Source organism: Rhinolophus hipposideros (assembly GCF_964194185.1).
Source record: "Rhinolophus hipposideros genome assembly, chromosome: 8".
NCBI lineage: Eukaryota > Metazoa > Chordata > Mammalia > Chiroptera > Rhinolophidae > Rhinolophus > Rhinolophus hipposideros.
This window is the reverse complement of record NC_138054.1, coordinates 47512619-47536792: the sequence shown is the minus strand read 5'-3', so window position 1 is coordinate 47536792 and position 24174 is coordinate 47512619. Positions and strand designations below refer to the sequence as shown.

Sequence of the window (24174 nt, the reverse complement as noted above, 5' to 3'; positions counted from 1 at the left end):
GGATCCAGCTTCCCAAGACACAGGAAAAGGTGGTTCTTGAGGGGCAAACGGGGGATATCCAGAAAATTCTCTCTCTCTCTCTCTCTCTCTCTCTCTCTCGCTCTCGCTCTCGCTCTCGCTCTCGCTCTCGCTCTCGCTCTCATATATCAGATGTTGGGTTTTATTTCTGAATATAAAATAATGTATTTTTAAATGTAGAACATTTGGAAAACCGCCTTGTTACTAGAGTTCCTGTTTTTCCTAGTCAGGACACGCTCCCAGTTGAAGGCACATGAATTTACTCAGTAAGCCCTCACACTCAAGATGTCATAAAACATAAACTTATTTCCATGGCTAAGACCTCGCAAAAATACTCTTGCTTGACAAAAGATGTACTGATGTTACTCTGGAACATTTTTGTCTTTCTGCCTGTCGTAAATTTCCTTAGAATGGTATCTTCCTACACGTATCATATCCCTAGTACATTAAGTTTCTTTCCATATTTTTGCACACCATGTTGTTCTCTATTATCTCCACTAAACAAATTCTACTTATTATTTAAAACTAGTAAGAAACCTAATTTCTTTTCCAAAGCCTTCCCTGAAACCCAACAGCAACTATTTCTGTACCTCATAAAAGAGTTTTGTTCACACATAGGATTTTAGCACTTAATTATATTCTTTGATTCACTCATTTTACATATATGTTTGAGCACCTACTATGTGTCAGAGTACATATTTAATATACGTAAACTTTTCTTTTCAAACTAGACCTAAAATCCTTGAGGGTTGGATTTGCATTGAGCTTTATTTGTATCCCATCATGCCAAGTCTAAGAAGATAGACTGAAGGTCTTAGTTTTCATTTCTGTTGGGCAAACTTAATCATTGTTCTTCTCTGATGAAGATAGCCTAGAGATTTCTACTCCGGGTGTATTGTTTAATCCTATGTTTAAGCTCATTTCCTGCCAAGCAAAATGGATGTCAGAAAAAAATTAAATTTTGCTTCATAGAGTTTTTCTACTAATTTAGTATGTGAAACCATTTGTTAGAGGTCACTTTGGTTTCCTTTTCTTCACAGAACCATACCCTACTAATTATGCTTCTTTGTAACTGACTGTAAACAACATTTGCATTTGATAGTCTTGATGCTAAACTTACCAGTAAAATGTGTTTCGTTTTGCACCGTGATATGATATAATGCTGCATGTATTTTATTCACTGTGTGAATTCAGCTGACATTCTCTTAATACGTATTTAAGAGACCACATAATTTATCAATTAGCTACGGCCTAGGACTTAGCCTGTTACCTTTCCTTAGTTTCTTCATTCAAGATAAGTAGATATCATTTACCTAACAAAAAGATGACCCCCAAAATATATGACACACTAAGTTTTGTGGAAATGAAATAATTTAAAAATAAGAATATTCTCATGTAATTTTTGGATATATATATATACACACACACACATATATATATATATATATGTATATATACTTTTTCCTATATCTATATAATTGTTTTTGGCTCATAATACATCACAAAACAATTGGAAATATGGAAAAGAAAGAAGAATCTCCTATAACTCTTATATAATGTCCACTGTCATTATTTTACTCATTTTATGCAGTTTCTTTAATACTTTTCATGCTTGTATTTTTACAGAATTGTACTTGTTGGGTATGTCTAATTCTATGTCCTGCATGTAAAACTTAAATTTGAATCTTTCTTTTTTAACCTAAGAGTATAAACTTTTTACAGGCTTCACCTTATTGAGGCACTAAGATTAACTATAACTCTGTGAAAAAATAATCTCTGTTATTTGTCTACTTTGTTAGGTTTCAAGCAGACTTTGAGTAAAAGCTCTAAAATTCTTCCTGTTCCTTGAGGTATGCTGAGGAAATTTTTAGTCTTGGCCTGTGGAATCAAACCCTGAAAAGCCTGTAGGGTTCTCTCCCTATAACACTAATAAAGGCAAACTTTACCTCTCCCCCACTCCCTTATCTGTCAGTTTTGCTGCCAACTCCTGCATAATATAGTCAAATTATGTGTTAGAAATTCAACCCTGGTTTCCTGGGTGATGGTACAATGCCACACTACTTGCTATTCCTAGTCACATAGCTACAATTGCATCACACTCCTAATCTATATATATCTTCATGTTTGAGAAGCAGACTTTTCAAATCAGGCATGTATTAAGAGTTCGAATGTGCAGAGCAAGAAAACCTAGGTGCTTCTTGAGCTCAGCAACTATGCAGGATGTTTTTTATACCAAGATCTTGAGAAACCACCATATGGACTAACACTTCTTAGATTTGATGACTTCTACAGTGTATGTTTTCCACTTCAGTTCTGCAAACTCAGAATTCTTCGTATTCTCTTGTAAACTATTATATGCCTGAACTTTAAATTTGGGCCTGTTTTAGTGGCCTGAGTTTTCATAAACCAGTGACTAGTTTTCCTTGGGAGCTTCCATAGCCAGGATGCACACTTAGATTTTGGTAACGTTATTGATGTTGTTTCTGAAGTGGCTGCTAATGACCTACACAAAACAAATGTCATGAACTACCATGGCTCTACTTCCAAATGGCCAGGTTTGTATGATTTAAAACAGCGGAGTCTGGCTTTTTCTGACTGCTGGTGGCTGAAATTCTCTGTGATGAATACTTACCCGGGTACTTATACATGTGAAAGGTTTAAACTGACAGTAAAATTGAAATTAAGAGGTTTTTTTTTTGTTTGTTTTTTTAAATCGTGTGTATTTTTGTGTTGGTCTTTTGTTTTGGTTTATTTTTCTATCTTTTCCTTTTTTGACAATAGTATCAAGGGATCATATTCCTTAAATTCTAAATCTGCTGTGCGTTTAGCTGTGTTACCTTGGCCAAGTTATTTTTCTGATCCTCTGTTCTCTCATTAGAAAAGAAAAAAGACGAAAACAATCTCACAGACTGTAATGGGGATCAAATGAACTACTATATGGGAAAGTACTTTTTAAGTATAAAGCTCTTCACAAATACATGTTATATTTATATTCTTAATGATCATTGATTATTTGGGAACCCAGTTGTTATCTTCTTTTTGTCCTCCCATATAGCGTTGTATTGATTTCTTGGATTTTTGTATTTTGTGAACCTCTTTTCTCACATGTCAGATTAATTGACTTGGTAAATTGTGATATTTACTTACACATCTACGTTGTATACATTCAAATGTTAGTTTTGAGAATACAAATGAGCCACATATTTGTATTTAACTGAAGATGCCCAACAGTTATCTTTTGTGCCTTTTTATCCCCCCTGTAGATCTTAAAAATTGTCAACAAAGCTACACTGAATAACAGTCATCCTAAGAGGGGATATTTTTCATCACTATAATGAAGAAAAGCAGGAGTGTGATGACAGTGACGGCTGATGACGTAAGTTCCAAAAGTCAGAATTGCCGGATTCCACCCACTTTTTCTCTGCTCAACAAAGAAGTCACTCCGTAATTCTTATTCAAAGGGTGGACAAGGTAGTTTAACACCACTGCTTTGTCACTAGGTGTTTCTGTGTCCCAGACATTGCCAGCACCCGGACCCAGCAGCATTCAGCGAGGTAGACTGCAGGAATGCCTCCCTCTCTGCAACTTGGAGATGAGCTCAGTTTGAGCTTTATGGTTTCATTCACAAAACCACCTATCTCTGGTGTAAGCTGACATCCTGACTCTCAGAAATTCCTCTGTCCTCTCTGCCTGCATTATCAGTTCCCTGATGACTTTCTGCCACATTTTCACCCAGGCCTAGCTAAACCTTGAGTTACCTCCTGGGGCAGGGTCTTTGACAGTTGCTCGTAAGAAGTCTGTGATGTACATACGTTCTAGATCTTGGCTACTCAAGTGTGGCCCTTAGAGCAGCAGCATTAGCTTTACCTGGGTGTTTATTAGAAATGCAGAGTTTCAGGCCACACCTCAGATCTACAGATCAGATTGTGTTTTCACAAGATCCCAGGGTGACTAGATATGTACATTATGTTTGATAATCCCTGCTCCAGGTCATCTGAAGAATTGTGTAAACTCGCTGTCTTCAGAGCTTTGCATCTTGAACAGCTGAGATTAAGTATCTCCTTTGTTTTCCATTAACCCGTCTCCCATTAGTGTGTCTTTAATTGTCCAGTCTTGACTCAGTTTCTGTTGGTAATTGAGCTAAAAATTATATGCCACTAATCAGATGTGCAGAAGGAAGGGAGAGAAGAAAATGAATTAATTTTCCTTGTTCTTTCTAATTGCTTATCTTGTTGTTAAGCTCCTATTTCACAGATGGGGGAGGATCTGAGAGGAACTTGAACTTGCAAGTTGATGTCAAAATGGTTATCTTTTGGGTAAAGGCCCAGTCCTTCAGGATTTCTCCCAGTTCTTATGCCTTCTCTTTAATCACGTGGCACTGGACAAAGGACAGACTTAACAGGAATTAACATTATAGTAACAGATGTGCGGTATTGTCATTTTCCACTAGTGCTTACTGTTGTCCGGTTGAGGAACAGCTCGTTTCCCCAAGATCGTTGGTTGCCAAGTCTCTGCCCTTGCTCCAGCGCTGCTTAGGCATGTGATAGGTGTCCCAGGTAGCGACTGCTCTCAGCATGAGCAGTGCACTTCTCAGTTTACTTCCAGTTTGACCTTCTTCCCCACTGCCTGGGCTCTTCGCCTAACCTCTCATTGTGGGTTCCAGTTGTTTAAAACCCTCAGCTCTGCTTTCTGGGAGCCCTTCTCTTTGGGCTGTTCAACCCATGGACTCCTGGTTCCTTTGCCTCAGGCCGCAGAAGCCCCATGGTAGACACTCGAGGGCTAATTCTCAGCTCCCTTCTGTGTCCTGGGTGGCTTGTGGGAACTTGTAGGACCCACAGATGTAGACGGAGACAGGCATGCCACGAGTCTGTTGTCACCAAAACACACTCCTTTGTCACTGCTCTTCCTACTCTTTTGTGTTGAATGGAACATCTCCTTAGTGCTCTGTTCTCATCACCCGAACAATATTTCCATTCTTTATTTCCCCCTTTTCCTGCTCCTTGACCACAAAGGAACTTTACTTAATTCATATTCTAAGTTCTCAGAATATGAGAACAGATGGGAAAAGCTATGTTCAGACCTACATGCTCTCCTCAGGGAAACTTCTAGAATTTAGAAATCCTTTTCCTCTTTTTAAAAAAAGCTTAGGATTATTTCTTAATACTATTTGTCGACTATGTGCTCCAAGATTCTATTTTTTGGAAGAATAAAACTAAGCAAAGCATTCTGTCCATAAAAGACGGACAAATATTATTTCTTTTTCATTACATCCTTCTGGTTATAATCCAGATCCTCCCTGAGGCATGGTTGCCATAGTCAAAAGACGGGGAAGGTTGCATACAAGAATGTGCAAAAAAAGAACATTAACCCCACCAGAATGGATAATTATTACCGAGATTTGCAGTGTCCATGTGGTAGCCACTACCCACGTGTGACTCTTAAGCACTAATCTGAATGGACATGTGCTAGAAGCATAAAATAGATCTTGGATTTTGAATATATAATAGTACAAACAGAAAAGAATGTACAATATTTCATTAATAACTTTTGATGTAGATTACATGATGAAATGATAATATTTTGGATATACTAGGCTAAGTACCATTTATTATAAAATTTATTATTGAAAGTAATTTTACCTGTTCCTAAAAAAGAACAAAAAGAACTAAAAACTTTTTAAATGTGGCTACTAGAAAACTTACAATGACATATTTGGCCTCCATTTGTGGCTTGCACTTTATTTCTAGTAGGCAGTGATGATGTAGAACTTTTTGCTGTGCACCTCAACCTTTTGAGTACAGTACAAAAGATCATACTAAATGTTACACAGAGTATGTATTCCTTCACAACAAGAGCAACTTAGCAGACCTTACATTTTATATACCACACTCTTGAAATAAGTTTTTACTCTTAGGTCTGGGATATTTTATTATATTCTCATTTATTTCCACTTAGCAAATGTTTATTCGATGATTTAAATATTTACCTAATATTAATTTAGCACCTATTATGTGCCAAACACTGGTTAGTTTCTAGCAAGAAATTGCATAGAGTTCTTGCTCCTTTGGAGCTTATATTCCAGAGCAGAAGGCAGAAATAAATAAGTGAATTATAATACAATTCTAGCTATGATACGAACTATACAGAAAGATAAACTTGGTCAGGGACAAAGAATGATTGGATGGAGAGAAGAGAGTGTTTATGGGAAGATAAACAGATGACACGGACAGAGAACATACAGATATCATGATATATGGACAGAGAAGACCAATGGGCAATGAGGGAGTGAACCCTGTGTAGGTCTGGGGTAGGACATTTCTCATAAAGGGAGCAGCATGTGCAACCGCCTTTACTGCATGCCAGACACTATGTTTGACTCTGTGGAAATACACAAATGAATAACCATGACTACTACCTTCACATACTTGAAGCACACAAATAACTTTGTACAATGAATGACATGACATAGGAATGATATGCATTCAATACTTTGCACTCGTGAACTAAGTTCCAGAAGTGAGGGGTAAATTAAGTGTTATTCAAGTGCTGAACATGAGCAACTAACTATGACTAAAGGAATTACAGAATTGTTCAGAGAGGGGGAGTTGCTGATTTGGGAAGGAGTCGAAAAGGGAAAAGAAGTAGAGATATGAGGAGATTGTGTTTAAGTGACAGACAGAGAAAGGGAGGGAGAGAGAGAGAGATTTTATACATATATATACATATGTATATAACTTATCTCTAGGAAAACTACTCTCATAATCGGTAGTAGTTGCCTATGATAAAACCACATTTTTCAAAGACAAAATTACTTTTATTATTGTCTCATAGAGTACCATGTCATTTAGCCTTGATGAGGGCCCTGAGTGTCATTTGATGCTTCCCATAATTTCCAATTCTAGTTTCATAAGGTTTGAAAAACTCTGGCCTGTTATCTAAATTGAATGTGCACAGAAGCACACTAGAAGTCTCTGGAAATACCTAATTTCGTTTTCTCACCATGAGTTTAATCATAAGAATTCAAAAATTGGAACAAGCTCCAAAAATACCTGAAATGCACTCAACAAAAGGCAAAACAAAACAATAGCAAGAGCAACAAAGCCTTGAGTACCTAGGCACCAATATGCCTCATCCAAACACTTCAGTTGTCCTAACATGGTTAGTTTTGATATGGGGATAGGACAAAGAGCTCCTTTGGTGTTTCCTTCCCTTCCTCCCTGAAACGTTTTCCTACTTAGGTTCAGGGTTTCACACTAGCTTTTCCTTTGAGATAACCATTTGAAATTACATTGGCAAAAATATTGATTTTTAAATAAAGATGATCCAAGATGATGAGGATAATCCCAAACCAGGTTGTTTCCATTGTAACTATAAAGACATAAGTTGATTTTAGGGACAGTGGTGCATTTTAAAATTTGTGATTTCCAAACGTAACATTCAAATTCATGTTCCCTTCCCAAAAATCTTTGTTTTGGTAAGTGATATAGAGATAGCTGTCATCACACAGGTTACAATAGGAAAACAAGTTCAAGATCACAAAATCAATAATTGAGAATTGACAGAATTAGAGTTTGCCTTTGAGAATGTTAGTACTGTATAAATTATGACTATAAATTAGAGAGTTTGTGGTAATTATGAACAGTTCTACATGGGTTAATGAGTGTTTGTAAAACAATGTTTGTGTTGCCAATATTTAAATTAATTTATAAAAAGGTTTTCTTTTATGTGCTTTTGTGGTAATGCATTTTCACATTAACAGAGGTCTTTTGAAATAATTCCTTTAACTCAAAGAATAACTTCAAATCTGTAAATTTAAGCCTGTGGGTAAGTCAGTGTGGAAAATATTTTATGGCAGGTGTGACTCTTCAAATAACTTATATCAAAAAAGTACCCATTTAGTTCATTTACTACTATCAAACCTAGTTGGCAATATTTCCTTTTTCTAAAAGAGAAAACATATCCAATAACTTTATTAGGAGACTGTGGTGATTGGTGATTGACCTAAATAATATGATTATTTTTGTTCTCTGGTACAGTATTTCTTGTATAGTAGGTAAAGTATATACTCAAGACTTGCTTTCCAGATAATCAGCACTTTCTTTACATGCATATTTGGAGCTAGGCTGATTTATAGTTATGAGTTCTGAATTTTAGTTTATTCTTAAATCTCTTTAGGAAGACTTTATATATTCTCTCTCCTTAACTAGTCTGTAAGTTTTTTGAGAAAGAAACTTCTATATAGTGAGCTTTCACCTCAGATTCTTACTTGTAACACACACACACACACACACACATACACACACACACATACACACACACACACTGAGTATAATAAGTGCTAGGCGTACAGGGCATTTAATATAATTAAACGTTACTAAACAATAAAACACTGGACATGTTCTAGAATATTTCAAACTCTGGAATATTCTAGATTGGTTTTTCTTCCTCTTATCAAATAACAGAATCTCAAATAAATAGTATTCCAAAACCATAAGTCAAGCTCAAGAAAATATGATGATATCCCATTTTCAGGTAGTGAGAATAGGGTCCCTGAAAATTGTCAGACCTATTCATGTCCAGATTTCCATTATCAAAATGTCTTGCATGGATTAGATAAGTATAAATTATTAGAATATAAGTTTTAGGAGAATATTTACTATGTCCTTTTTTTCCTGTTGTATCTTTCTTAAGTAGCACAATACAAAACTTTGATAGGAATGCAACAAATATTTGTTGAATGAACACAGACCCTTAAATTTGAGTTAATTATTCTTTTATGAACTAAGACAGGGATGGGTGAAGGAGTGGGGGGCAGAGAATGTTTATGTGTTTAAACCTCAGGTGGTCTAATCCCAGGTTCTCCTAGTTCTGTTCTGAAGCGCTAGTAGGAAGTACCGATCTTTTCAGGTGAGAGAACTTGGCCTGATGGTAGGGCTTCCATTATTCCTTGTTAAGATAGAGTGGAGAGTGACAATTGTTAATATATCTTTTAAACTCCAAGTTTCTATCAGTGGCCATTTGCCATGCTATAACATCTTCTGTCTTTGAGCTGATATGAATGGTACACCAGAGCAATTCATTTGGGACCCCCACTCCCAATAGTACCAGGAACTATAGTCACCAAGAGCTATAGAGGAATGAATAACTCTTATCACTGGTTATAATACAGTGCCTTTATCTTCTCACAAGTATTCCCTTCATGTCAGTCAGCATTTGAGCAAGTATTGAACATGGCTGTTCAGTTCAAGACTGGATAAATTATATTCTTCTTTTTCTGAGCTCTGATATAATTTGAATAATAAAAAGAAACAATAATAGTCACTCATAATTCCATAATTGTCAATATCTTGCTGTCCTATGATAAAAAAATATTTTTACTTTAGAATTCTAAACAATAACTTTTATACTTTAGCCAGTATAGTTTGTTCCCATATTCCAGAATGGGATCATTGATTTCCTAAATATATTTTTAATTATGAGCTTTCATTTTAGAAAACAAAAGAAACAAAGGGAAAGAAAGAAAAGAGAAAAATTTTAAAAGAGAAAATTTTTAAAAAGAGAAAGAAGATAAAAAGCCCTCTAATCCACATGTCATAAATGGTAAACATTATCTACAGTCCTAAAGATCACCAAGAATATGCAACTGACATATTTATTCTAAAAGATGAGAATTAACAACCCCCCACTCCCCCTTTCTTGTTTTCTCTTAAGCTTTTGATATCAGTGTTAGATTATAATTGTGAGCTAATGAATCAGGACTTCATGAGTGACAACTTGATTATTTAGATTCTTATTTTACTCTACTGTGCATCATTTTAAACAATTGAATTTTCTTTTTTTTTTCTTTCCCTGTGGTTCCTCCAGAATGTTAAAGATTATTTTGAATGTAGCTTGAGTAAATCGTACAGTTCTTCTAGTAACACACTTGGGATTGACCTCTGGCGAGGGAGAAGGTGTTGCTCGGGAAACTTACAGCTACCACCACTGTCCCAAAGACAGAGTGAAAGGGCCAGGACTCCCGAGGGTGATGGCATGTCCAGACCGACCACGCTGCCTTTGATGACACTTCCAAGCATTGCTATTACAACTGTAAGCCAGGAGTGGTGAGTAGCCTCAAAATTAGATGTCCGTTTTAAGTTTTATTTTCCAATTGCTCCAAATATAATTCACTATTATTAAATGTTAGTTATCTGTGGGATAACTAAGGCTATTGATATTTGGCAATTTGTTTCCCTTTGGGTAGCAAGATGAAGCCTTTTAAACAGTGGAGAACTTTTCTATCTCTTTAGGTTGCAAGGAGCCTATTGAGGAAGAAATGAGATGCATTTTTATTAATGTCAAGGGAAAGCAAAATCACTGCCTGTGATCTGTTTTGTTTTGTTTTTTAAAGAACTATTTAATGAGAATCAATATGTTTTATAATAAATAGTAAAGCAAAATCCTCTGAGAGTATCTAAAGGAAAAATATGTGTGTATATATACACACACAGATATTCTTATTGCTGTACTCTTCATATTATTCCTAACTTCTTTTTATTATAATCCCACTTTATTAATCTCAGTTTGTGATTATCTATAAAATAAAGCACTTCATTGTAAGTCAAAAGAGGAATGAAAATTGCGGTATGAGAGATGCTTGGATTATTTTGCAGAATCTATGTTTGAGAAAAAGGCTCTTTAAATCTAATGTTGAAAAATTAATCAAGTATATATAATCTTAATAGTGTCCTTAAAATTGTGCCATGACTCTGCTTCAAATATGTGTTTTATCATATATTTAATAATTAGCATTCTCTTTTTTTCTTTATTGTCTACATAATTTTCAAACATTTTCCAAGAATGGCCTGCTTACATAACATGGAGTATTATCATTAAAATGAAAAATATTTTCTCAATATTTTATATAATTTTAAATGATAATAATATGGTACCTTTAAAATTATTTTTGTTCAAATCACTTATTAAAGAGAAGGACTAAACATATTAAATTATTATACAATATCATTCTAGTAAAGCATTAAAATCTGTGAATTTTATGATGTATCATATACCCTTGCCACATGCTGAGCTCTACAGTAGCCCGTATGCGCTCATTGAATGATGCAGGACATCTTTTAATGGGTAGTTATCAAATACATTAAGAATTACATCACTGAGACTCCAAGTATCACAGTTATAGCATGAAATAGTTCACCAAACAGTCTGTATGTGATAGAGAATCATGTTAACACATTCTAGGGAGAACAGGTTAAAAAATTGAGAAGCACTGAATTACATCTTTTGTTCAGGTGAATTAACATTAGAACACTCATAACTAATCATTGAAAACTAAAATGAGCATATTGCTTCGATATTGTTTACCTGATCATATCGCTTCTGTGATTAGTTTTGGTTATGTTTCTGTATAATCACAGATTTGGAGTCTTAAAGATTTCTACAGATTTATTTTCAGCAGGTTGACAATGGTATGCATAGTGGGGCCAGTTGTTATTGTTATAGTATTGACATGCTTCACAGCAGTTGGTAAATTTATACTTTTCTGAGCTCTCTGATTGTCTCTACTACTATCCCAGATGTCTACCCCGGAACTAAATCCAGCAACTAAAAAGGTGATGACTGGCACAGTAGGAGTTCAGTCTTGGCAGGTGTTGGTTGGTGCTGTTTCTGTTTGAGTAGTACTCCAAATAAAATGCAAAGTTTGCAAAGTTTGAGTTCATTTAACTCTAGGACACTGTAGGAGCTGTGGAGTTGTCCCTCCTATAGGAGTATAAAATGCAGACTCTGACATTTGGGACATGCTTGTATACCTCTCTAAGTTGAATGTATTTGCACAAAGAGAACAAAATTGTACTCACATCATGGACTTTTGTGAGGATTAAATATGGTAGTTTAGTAAAAAGCATATGTTAGTCACCAAATGTTAATTTCTCTTCTCTTAATCATTAGCCAATAAATCACTTTGAAAATTAGAAACCAGGTTTCAAGTATCAGTAGCTTCGTCAGTAATTTATAGTGAAATAGAGAATTTAGCCATTATCTAGTGAGCTTATATCGTATAGTCAGCTAACACCACATATTAGTAATTCACTCATAACATGTCTGCTTTATTTCAAATTATCTGGATGTTTTTTAAAGTGTGAGAATAGTGAGTCATTGACTGTACTCTCATATATATATATATATGTACATATACATATATATGTATATATTATTATTATTTTGTCTTTCTGGGCTGTATTCTGGTAACTGTTTTTTATTTTTCTTCCAGTTTGCTAATTCTCTTTTCAGTGATGTCTAATTTGCTGTTAAATCTATCATATTGAATTTTTAGTTTGTATTTTTTATTTGTAGAGTTTGTGTTTATTTACTTTTTAAATATGCCAGGTAATTTTATGTAATTTTCTTTTTCCTACATGTATTGGTTATCTATTGCTGTCAAAATCTTTTTACAATGTAATCTTGGAAGTGACATCATATCACTTTTACATAGTCTATTCATTAGGTCTAGCCCCCATAAAAAGGGAGAAATTGTGCACGGGCATGAATATGAGGAGGTGGTCATCACTGGGGGGGCCAATTTAGGGTTACCTGCCACATTGCAGATATTTTCAAGCTTTTAAAAGTTTCTTTAAATATAGCAAGAATATTTTTTTTACCCAGTTGCTCATTTAAATAATCCTATCAATTGATGTAGAAAACGTATTTGGCAGTGTCCAATACTCATTCCTAACAAAAACTCTCATCAAACTAGAAATAAAGGGGAATTTCCTTAACTTGAAGACCTGTATTAAAAAAAAAAAAGGAGCAATCGCTAACGTACTTAATAGTCAGAAATTGGATGCTTTCTGTCTAAGATCAGGACCAAAGTAAGGATATCCTGGCTAACCAAACTTATTCAACACTATACTGGACATTCTAACTAGTGCAGTAAGACAAGAAAAGGAAATAAAAAGAATACAGTTTAGAAAGGAAGAAATAGAACAGTTTTGTTTGCAGATGACATGGTTGTCTGTGCAAAAATCCCAAGGAATTGACAAAACAAACAAAGAAGAAAACCTCCTGGAACTAATAAATGAGTATTAGCAAAATTGCAGGCTACAAGGTTAATATATAAGATTGATTGTTTTGCTATACACTGGAAATGAACAGTTGCAATTTGAAATAATAATAATAAATACCAATTACAGTAGCATGTAAACAAATAAAAAAGGAATAGTTAGATATAAATCTAAAAATATATGCAGGACGCATATGCAGAAAACTACAAAATTCTGATAAAAAAATCAAAGAAGTTGTAAATAAATAGGTATACTATGGTCATGGATTAAAAGATTCAAAATTATTAGGATGCAATTTTTCTCAACTTGATCTATAGATTCAATGCAGTTTTAATCAAAATCCCAGCAACTAGTTTGTACATGTTGACAAACTGATTCTAAACTTTATCTGAAAAGCAAAAGATCTAGAAGAGCCAACATAATACTGAAGAAGAAAAAGTTGGAAGGCTCACACTATCTGATTTCAAGACTTACTATAAAGCTACAGTAATCAATATAGCATTATATTGGCAAAAGTATAAATGAATAGATCAATGGAACAGAATAGAGAGCCCAAAAAATGACCCATGAAATATAGTTAGTGATCTTTGACAGAAGAGCAAAGGCAATTCAGTCAAGAAAGGACAGTTTTTCCAACAAGTTGTGCTAGAACAATTAGCCATCCATATCCATCCTCCCCCCCCCCAAAAAAAAAGAATCTAGATACAAGTCTTACACCTTTCACAAAAATTAACTCAAAATAGGTTGTAGACCAAAATATAAAATGCAAAACTGTACAGCTCCTAGAAGATAAAATATAGGAGAAAAGCTAAGTGACCTTGGGATTGGCCACAAGTTTTTTGATACAACACCAAAGCATGATCCATAAAGGAAAAAATGGAAAAGTTGGACTTCAGTAAATTAAAAACTTCTCTGTGAAAGACAGTGTTAAGAGAATGAAAAGACAAGCCACGGACTAATAGGAAACATTTGCAAAACACGTATTTGATAATGAACTTGTACCCAAAATATACAAGAAACTTAAAAAATTCTATAATAAGAAAACAAACAATCCAATTGGAATATGGGCCTATCCTTTCAAGAGACAACTAACTAAAGAAAATATACAGATGGCAAACAGGCATTTGAAAAGATGTTCAACATCATTTGCCATTAGAGAACTGCCAATTAAAACAATGACATACCACTGCACATTTATTAGAATGACTAAAATAATAATAAAAACAATTCTGACAGTACCAATTCCTGGCAAGATTATAGAGCAGCAAAAACTCTCATTCATTGCTGGTGGGAATGCAAAATAGCACAGCCACTTTGGAAGACAGGCAATTTTTTTATAAAGCTAAACATAATGTTAATATATGAACTGGCAATCACGTTCCTAGGTATTTATTAAACTTATTTTAAAACTTATATTCATACAGAAACCTGCACAAAAATATTTATAACAGCTCTATTCAAAATTACCAAAACATGGAAGTAACCAAGATGCTCTTTAATAGGTGAAATAATAAATTATAGTACATCTATACAGTGGAATATTATTCAGTGATAAGAAGAAATAAGCTATCAAGCCACAAAGACATGGATAAATCTTAAATTTATGTTGCTAAATGAAACAATTCGGTATGAGAAGGCAACATACTGTATGATTCCAATTATATGACTTCCTAGAAAAAAAGCAAAATTATAGAGACGGTAAAAGATCAGTGGTTGTCAAGGGCTTGGGGAGAGTGTTGAAAAAAAATGAATGAAGCTTCAACATCCTCAGACTTTAGTGAGAAAAAGAGATGTAAGAAAATTATTATAATGCCATATGTTTAGTTCTAGAATAAGAATACAGGTGAGGAGCAATTAATTCTTAGTTGGACGGGAGAAGTAACAGTGAAAGCTTATATTTGTTCTTGACCTCGAAGCTGAGAAAGCATCTATCTGCTGGACAGAAGTAGAAATAATATTTCAGGCAGAGGAAATAGCATGAACAAGATCATGACTACCTGAGACAAAGTTAGATATTCAAGGAATCCAAGAGCTCATAGAGTGTGTAGGGTATGTGAGAAGGTATGGGTGGAGATATGGCTTAAATAAAAAGTAGGAAAGGAGTTTTAAACAATAAAATGTGACAATCCATGTTAAAAGAAAAGGTGGGCAAGGTTAGAACATGAAGAGTCTTGAAGTTTTGGCTTTATCCAACTTAATAAATGGAAGCCATTAAAGATTTTTTTAATAAGGTGAATATACATCTGTATTTTAGTAAGGTAATAAAGAATAGACAATGTAGAGGTTGTTTGGAAAGAGAAAAGTTGTAGGTTGGAAAACTAGACAGGAGACTTTCAGAGTGAGGTGGGTGACAAATGGTGAGGGATTTGAGCAGGAAAATAGATGTGGGAAAGAAAAGGAGAAGGAAAATGTGAGCAACATTGGAGTCGAATGGATGGGAAGTGATGCTCAATTGAATGTGGATTAGAAGCAAGAACGAGAAGCCATGAACACATAGTGGTTTTTAGCTTGATCAACTGGATGAATGGTGATGCCATGAAGAAGTCAAAAAAAAAAAATGGCGGGGGGTGGATACAGTATGAAGTGAAAGGTGGTGGGTGTAGTCTTGAATAGGGTGAGTTTAAAGTTCTTTAGACATGTACCAAGGGGATATTGTCTGGAAGCAGTTAAAAACGTGTGTCTGTATCATAGTTTGGGGATCACAGATGTACAAGTGGTAATGAAGTAACGGAATGCATGAGATTGCCTAGACCAAGTATGCAGAGATTAATCAACATCAATTTTTATCTTGAACTAAGGATATAGCCCTAAGGAATAATAACAACATGGGACCAAATAAGGTGGAAGGAGAAGCCAGGGAGAAGGCAGAAAATGAGCAGTCTGAAAAGTAGGACGACAATCATTACAAGTAGAATGGAGAATTATTGCAAAAGAAGTTAAGTCATAGGGAAGGTTTCATTACGAATGCTAGAGGTCACACCGAGTGTGCGTTAGATGAGGACTGAGGGGCGGCTGGGGGGCTCAGGTGGTTGAAGTGAGAGCCCTGGGTGGTGGGGTTGCCAGCTTGATTGCCACATGGGACAGTGGGCTGCACTCTCCACAACTAGATGGAAGACAACCAGCTGCCGCTGAGCTTCCGGAGGGGCAGCTGGATGGCTCAGTTGGTTAGAGCGCGAGCTGTCAACAAGGGGGTTGCCGGTTCTATTCCCGCATGGGATGGTGGGCAGCGCCCCCTGCAACTAAGATTGAAAAACGGCAACTGGATTTAGAGCTGAGCTGCGCCCTCCACAACTAGATTGAAGGACAATGACATGGAGCTGATGGGCCCTGGAGAAACACAGTTCCCCTATATTCTCCAATAAAATTTAAAACAACAACAATAGCAACAACAACAAAAACCCATCAAGGCCAAAAGGGAAGTGATTTGTACAAAATCACAGTGGGTAGGAGCAGGGGTCAGGAGGCAGGGATTGTTAAAATAAACAAGATTAAAAAAAAGATGAGGACTCAGAAAAGGCCTTTTGATAATTCAGTGGGCACTGGTAACAGTAGTGAAAATCTTAGTAGAGTTATGGAGTCAGAATGCACTGGATTTAAGATTGAACCGGGGTTCAATTGAACCAGAGGGATGGGGAGGAATGCAGAGCCATGCATTGGTAACGCTCTGGTTTTGTTGGGTAGGTACATATATGTTCTTTTGTATTCTGAATGTGGTATTAAAAGTGATACTAGAGGACAAAATAAGACTTTTAAAAAGCATATAATAGAGCTGAGGAAGAAAGGACAGTAGTGAAATAGTCATATTAAAAATTTTGTTAGTGAAAAGAAAAAGTGAGAGTGGAAGTTGATTAGGGAAGACAAGATTAAGGAGAAGTGCTATAATTTGGAGACTCTCATGTCTGCTGAACAGAAGGAGCCAATAGATGGGGAGAGACTGCAGATAAGAGAGATGGGCAGTAATTGATATAGAATATAGTGGAGGGGGGAACATAGGGGAAAAGATGAACTTTAGACAAGATTAGAAATCTCTTCTTTTGAGATATGTAAATCCAAGGCAGAATGAATATATTGGAAATGACAAGGAGAGAAATAGGAGAATCTCATCTGCAAAGATGGAGATCAGGGGTTGTCAAATATTAGGGTACATGGAATTTTACTGAAAATCAGATGGCTGGACCCTAACTCTAGAGCTGAGAGCCTGTGATAGGACCTGAGAATCTATAGTTCTCAGATATTCATGATATTCATGAATATCTCATGATATTCAGATATTCATTCACATTTCTAGCTGATCCTCAGGGAACTGTCCTAGGGGACGACAGTTTGAAAACTCTGGCCTAGATTTTCCCAGTGAAGTAGAAGGTTAGGTCATCTGCCTAGAATAAGGGGAATGAGCCCTCTGCTCTCCTTTCAGCCAAAGGCATACATTGTTCCAGATCACCACGCATGAGTTTTTGTCAGGAGGCCTTTATTTCCCCACCCCCTCCATGCCAAGCCAAGTGACCTGCGGTGGGATTGGATTCCCAGGTGTTAGGTAACAGTAGGGCTTTAAGAATACCCACATCTGAATGAGACAATAGGCTATTGTCAGTGCATTTTCAGTTGGATAGGAAGAGGCACAAAGATAAAAAAGGCAGGGGGTCTTGTTTCAGGGTTTTTTTAATGGTGTACTTTTTCATAAGAAAGCGTTCTGGCTCTTCCTTTGTTATTCCCTCAAAGAAAATTATAAATATCACTTTGCTTGTCCATCTCCATCTGCCGGAGGTCTATGCTTTGCTTCTCTAAATGTTTCAGTTGTGAACATGATGATTCCATTTGGGCATCTATTAACTTAGGTGTGATGTCCTTAATGTTCACTGTCCCAACTTTCACCTCCATTGGGGATGTTGGTGCCAATTTCCTTGCTGCTTTCTGAAAGGCTGGAAGCAATTTCGTTGGTTCCCATTATCACAAAGGGGCCCAGCGGTCAGCCCACTAAGGTAGTGGCTCAGAAACACGGAATGTACTTTATTGCTCCCACAGTCTGTCGCAAGTTTATGGTCTGATGAGGTTTACAATAAGAAATATTTTATACTTTTGGGCTGTCTCGCAACTGCAGATCCTAAAGACCTGTTTTAAAGATCAAAATACCCACAGATGCTGTGCCCAAATGCCACCGATTGAGCAGAAGCTGGTGTGAGGATGGGAAATTGATGACACACACATCTGTTCAGCATTTACCAGGCTTTTTACCACCCACTGAAATCTTTTGATTATAGAAACAGCATCTCTGACTTGTGCATCAAGCATTGCAATCTACAAGTCAGCAATTTTCAAAGTACCCCACCCCCCCACCGCCGCCCCGCTGCCCCAACCCTGGGCTCTCCATCTCAGATATGTGAGATAATGGACAATGGATAAAGTCATGCATCATTCCCTCCATACCTCATTGCTTATATATTCTGTTATCAGGTCAAAATTATATTAGAATATAGGAAGTACAGGTTTTAACAGAAAATGCTTACAATAGGATCAGCCTATATGATTCTAATAAAAAGTATAATATTTTTATTTTACAGTATAGATAATACCCGCACTATAACACACTATAATATATAATGTCCTGTACCCCCTCCCTTATTTTATTTAAATATAACTCCACAACAACTTTGGGAGGTGGGCATTATTCCTTAAGGTAAAGCAAAAAACAAACAAAAATGTTTTTAACCAAAGTATATTCATCGGTATATAGAGTGTCATAATAGAGAAAGACTCCATTTTTTAAATTGAGGTATAATTGACACACATTATATTAGTTTCAAGTGTACACCGTAATGAATCAATATTTGTATATATTGCACAATGATCACCACAATAAGTCTAGTTAACATCTTTCGCCATACATCGTTTTAGAAATTGTTTCCTGCGATGAGAACATTTAAAATTTTACTCTCTTAGCAACTTTCAAGTATGCAATGCATTATCATTAACTAAAGTCCTTGTGCTGTACATTACATCCCATAGACTTATTTTTTTTTGGAACTGGAAGTCTGTACTTTTTGATTCTCTTCACCAGTTCACCTCCAGCCGTCTCCCCAAACCCTTACATTTTCTTTATCCGTTTATTCATCAATTATGTTGTTTCTTGGCTATTATAAATAATGCTGTAGTGGACATAGGGGTGCATATATCTTGTTGAGTTAGTGTTTTTGTTTTCTTCAGATAAATACTCAGAAGTGGAATTGCTGGATCGTGTGGTACCGTGTTTCCCCGAAAATAAGACCTAACTGGAAAATAAGCCCTAGCATGATTTTTCAGGATGACATCCCCTGAACATAAGCCCTACTGCGTCTTTTGGAGCAAAAATTAATATAAGACCTGGTCTTATTTTCGGGGAAACATGGTAGTTCTAGTTTTAATTTTTTGAGGAACCTTCCTCATAGTGGCTGCACCAATTTACAATCCCACCAATAGTGCACAAGGGTTCTCTTTTCTCCAACACTTGTTATTTCTTGTCTTTTTGATAATAGCCATTCTATCAGGTGTGAGGTGGTGATGTCTCATTGTGGTTTTGATTTGCATTTACCTGATGATTAGTGATGTTGAACGCCTTTTCATGCACCTACTGGCCATCTGTACGTCTTCTTTGGAAAAATGTCTATTCAGGTCCTACGCCCATTTTTAAATTGGATTGTTTGGTTTTTTTTGCTATTGACTTGTATGAGTTCTTTATATATTTTAGACATTAACCCCTTATCAGATATATGGTTTGCAAATACTTTCTCCCATTCTGTAAGTTGCTTTTTCATTTTGTTTGTTTCTTTTGCTGTGCGGAAGCTTTTTCGTTTGATGTATTTCATTAGTTTATTTTTGCTTTTTTGGCCTTTGCTAGACAGACTCCAGTTTTGATGTTTGATGGCTGACAGCTTCAGCTTTTCATCTCTCTTTTTCCCTTAACCCCACATCTAGGAAAGATAAGAAAGTCTGGGTACTCCCTCCCTTGGAGAAATCAAACCATGCAAACTCCTGCCCTCTCTAGGAACTCTCATCTCACACCCTACCCTCTTACCTATAATAAAACCCTAACCCATTTGCTACTTCCCTGTCAATCACGTTAGATAGAACCAGTGCCTTTCTCCTAGAGGAATTTTTTGTTGTTTACTATGTGTCATTCATCCTGACATCTGCAAATTCCTGTGCATGGGCAGCCCCACATCCAGCAGGGGATTCTAAGTGCCCGGAGAAAACAGGTTTCTTAAGGCTTTAATCCTTTAAACATGTGGTCATCTGAGACAAGAAAAGTAATGTGCTTGACTCAGGTCTGAGATCTAAAGGATGAACCAGACATGGTCTCTGCCCATCCCTTCAGTAGTTATATCCTAGTAGAAGAGGCAGACATGTAAATTAAAAAAAACTACAACGTGATGTCGGATGTAGTATGTACAAGGTAGTGAGGTAATGCAGAAGACTGAGTGGCTAGTCTTCCTGGGTTGAACAATATGTCTGTAAACTCATAAAAGCATGAAAGAGGATTGCATACTGAAGGAATGATATTCAGGTTTATTTTCCTGGAGAACAGGTGGTGAGGTGCAGTTGATAAAGGCCTCGGCGTCCCTGCTGGAACATTGGATTTTATCCCGAGGACACTGACGAGCTATTGAAGGGCTGTAAGAAATGAAATGAAATGAGGGAATGTTTTCATTCTAAATAGTTCACTTTGATGGCAATGTGGAAGATAGATTGGAGTGGATACTGAAAGATAATTTAGAAGGATACCGCTTTAGGCCAAGTGAGCAATCATGATGGCTGAGTCAGGACAAAGGCAAAGAAAATGGCCAGAGGAGGACCATGTGCCAGGCACTATCCTAGGAGCTGGGGTATAATGGTTCAGAAAGGGCAGAGGAATTCTGTTTTTATGACGATTACATTCTAAGAGGGGGGTGGGTGTGTGGGAGAGAACCCCCAACATCCATTCTTTCCTTCTTTCTAACAGTAAGAAAACTCTGGAGTTGTAACTGAGCCCATAGCTACCCAGAAAACAGACTACATTTTAGCCTTTCTTAAAGCTTCCTTCTAGTCTAGTTAGAACCTAGGTTCTGGCCAGAACATTGAAGGGTATCCTTCTCCTTCCACGCTTTCATTTTCTTCTGGCTGAAATGGGTAAGCAGTGGTGAGATAGCTTATACCATGTGGCCAGGGTAACACCACAGACCTGATGGAGCAGCAAAGCCATAGGGCCCTGAGCATGTGACAGGCTGGATTTTAGTGTGAAGTAAATACAATTCTGTTGTTATTATGGATTTCTCTCTGTTACAGCAGATGAGGCTGCCTCATAAGGAATACTGGGAGAGACACACAATTATCATGGAGGTTTACAGATCAGGAATCCCACAATGGCAGTCATGTACAAGTTTAAATAAGTTATACAAGTATGGTTTATACTGCTGAACCTATTAAGCTTAATCTATTATTCTTCAAAATAAATACTAGCTGTACTTGGCATGCAAGGAAGAGGTTTACAGAATGCCCAAGCTGGTCAGTTGGTTGCCCTCAGGCAAGAAAGATCCACTTGTGCAGGTAGCTCTGGGTATGCCAGCCAGTGTGGTGAGAGGTGAATATCCCCTCATCTGTCTTCTTATTATCCGATCTGAAGCAAATTGGTTATTTAACTGATAAAAGCATGAGTCGGTTTCTGGAGGTGCAAGCTGATTACAGTAGTGATTATAATAATTAACAGAAAACTACAGACTGAAACCCTGTGGTGAAGGAAATAAATAGACTGATGTGATCGAAACCGTAGCTGAGCAAAGGAATGTTTTTTTAGGTAAGGGAACTGTGGAAGTCCTCTAAGAGGAGATAATATTTGATTGATAAACACAAAACACAAAAGACAGCCAATGCATGCAAAAAGTGTGTGTGTGTGTGTGTGGGGGGGGACGTTACAGGTAGAGGGGCTAGAAATGTAAAAGCCCTGAGGTGGGAAAGAGCCCAGTATAACTGAACAGGAGAAAGGAGGCCAATGTGTCTGGAGTGCAGAAAGCAAGGGAGAGAAAGGAGTCGGGATTTAGAAACAGGGAGCAGTTCGATTACCTACTCACCTATAGGCTATAGTAAGGAATGTTGTTTTATTCTAAAAGCAATGGGAAGACATTATAAAGTTTTGAACAACAGTGTGGCATGACTTGACTTTTAAAAAATAGTGTTTTGGGTATGAGTATAATTAATGGTAGGGACATAATAGAAGCAGAAATTATTGTGGGAAGTTGATTTGAAACAAAGAGTTGCCAGAAAAGATGGAGAAAAGTGAAAGGATGTAATTGTGTTTTTAAAAGTAGATTGATAGGGCTTGCTATAGAATGCATGTCGGGGTCTAGGAAAGGAAGGCATCAAAAACCAATCCCATCCATGCTGTTTGCTTGTGCAGCTGGATGAATCGTGGTTCCATTTGTTAAAACTAGAAACACCACAGGTTCCAACATAGAGTTTGGAACCAAAAATGTTGAGTTCCCCATATAGGTAATAGTAACTAGCCATGGGCTCAGTTACAACTCCAGAGTTTTCTTACTGTTAGAAAGAATATGTTTTCTTGGAGTATGTGCATTTTTAGTAATGAAGGTCCAATACATTGTCAGATTTCTCAAATTTTAAGAATCATTGTTCTAAGATAATTCTGTTCTTACATGTGTTGATGTTATACCATTCATTCACTGGACCATTCATTTCTCAAATATTTTTTTGCCACATAATTTTCCAAGACTGAGAATATGGGAGGAACATATTTTTGTGAAAGAAAATATTGGGCCTGGAGCATTGTCCAGCAATGGAAAATATTTGTCTAAATATTTGTCCAGCAATGGGAAAATATTTGTCAGGACCAAGATTGGGTGTGAGATGGTGATTAGTAAGTCTTGGAAGATAAAATGATAGTTGAGTTTTTTTATTGAGAGGAAAGTGGAATTCCCAAGTGAGTTTTTAGAATGAAGAAAGGACAGGGTTTGAAAGGAGGAGGAAGATAAAGGGCAAGTAAACACAATAGAGAACGAGAAGCTCTGGCAAAGCAGAAACAAGGAGACCTGAGTCAGGAAACAGAGAGCAATTGTTTTTCAGACTGCAGGTAAGTTGGGTAAATATGGGCAGGGAGGGTGACTTGAGTTTGGCAATTTGGAGACCACTGACTTCCCATTACCCCACTTTCAGCTCTATGAGTCTAGTAGTTCTGGTTCCCAGGTGGGGGGCCTTCCTACCAGGAGACACATTAAGAGCATCACTAAACTTAAAGCTATAGTTGCTTTCTGGTCACTTTGGTCTTCTTTTGCCAGTAGACCAGTAAACAAAGAAAGAAGTTACCATATTGGCAGGGAAAATGGACCCTAATCATCATGGGGAGGTAAGGCTGCTGCCAAATAATGGGGAGAGGAAGCACAACTACCCCAAGCAGGACAGAGAATAATGATGAGCAAGGCCACTCCTACTTCTGTGCCTTGGTTCCCTGGCACATGTATTCTCCCATATGAGGGTAGAGAACCATGTAATGGCTATGGGTTTAAAGTACATAGCCCATCCTAAAGGATAGTGCCACATCTTACAAGAGTGTCGTCTCCAAACTGGCACCTCAGTGGCAACTTTAAGAGTCCATCACATTGCTTTCTGAAGCTGGCAGCTTCAGGATGAGTGTACCTTTTGGTTATTTTCTCTCCCCCATACCTCCTTTGCTGTAAAGTGATCCCTTGGCCCGAGTTGCTATTACGTGGTCATCATATACTTTAAGTCCTTGGATAGTGGGCTGGCTGAGATACTGTGGGTCAGAAAGGCAAACCCACAAGAAAAATACGTGTTAGTCCTGGCTAGATGTAACACAGCTGTTTCCTGGGTGCAATGCATCCTACATAATCAATTTGCTACCAAGCGACAGGTTGGTCTCCTTGAAGGATGGTTTTCGCGTTGTCTTGGGTGCTGGCAAGCCCAACATTAAACGGCAGCAGTTACTAGAGAAGCACCGAAGAAGTGGAGTTCATGCTGTTGGATCCATGTCTAGTCTCCATCTGTACCACTCCAGCTATCCTGTTCGTAAGACCATTGGCCAGGCTTCAGGATAGCCGAGTGCAGAGTCTGGCTGACA

At 36.9% G+C, this 24174-nt stretch overlaps 1 protein-coding gene across 3 annotated transcripts in view; it reads left to right on the top strand.

Annotated features, from left to right (window-relative positions):
* PDE4B (phosphodiesterase 4B) overlaps positions 1–24174 on the top strand; it is a 480594-nt gene that overhangs the window by 93243 nt on the left and 363177 nt on the right. For all 3 annotated transcript variants that reach the window (XM_081054844.1, XM_081054845.1, XM_081054843.1), the window contains exons 2-3: positions 3282–3394; positions 9883–10121. In XM_081054844.1, the coding sequence (XP_080910970.1) occupies positions 3353–3394; positions 9883–10121 (281 nt within the window). In that variant the 5' untranslated portion in view covers positions 3282–3352. The remainder of the gene's footprint in view (positions 1–3281; positions 3395–9882; positions 10122–24174) is intronic.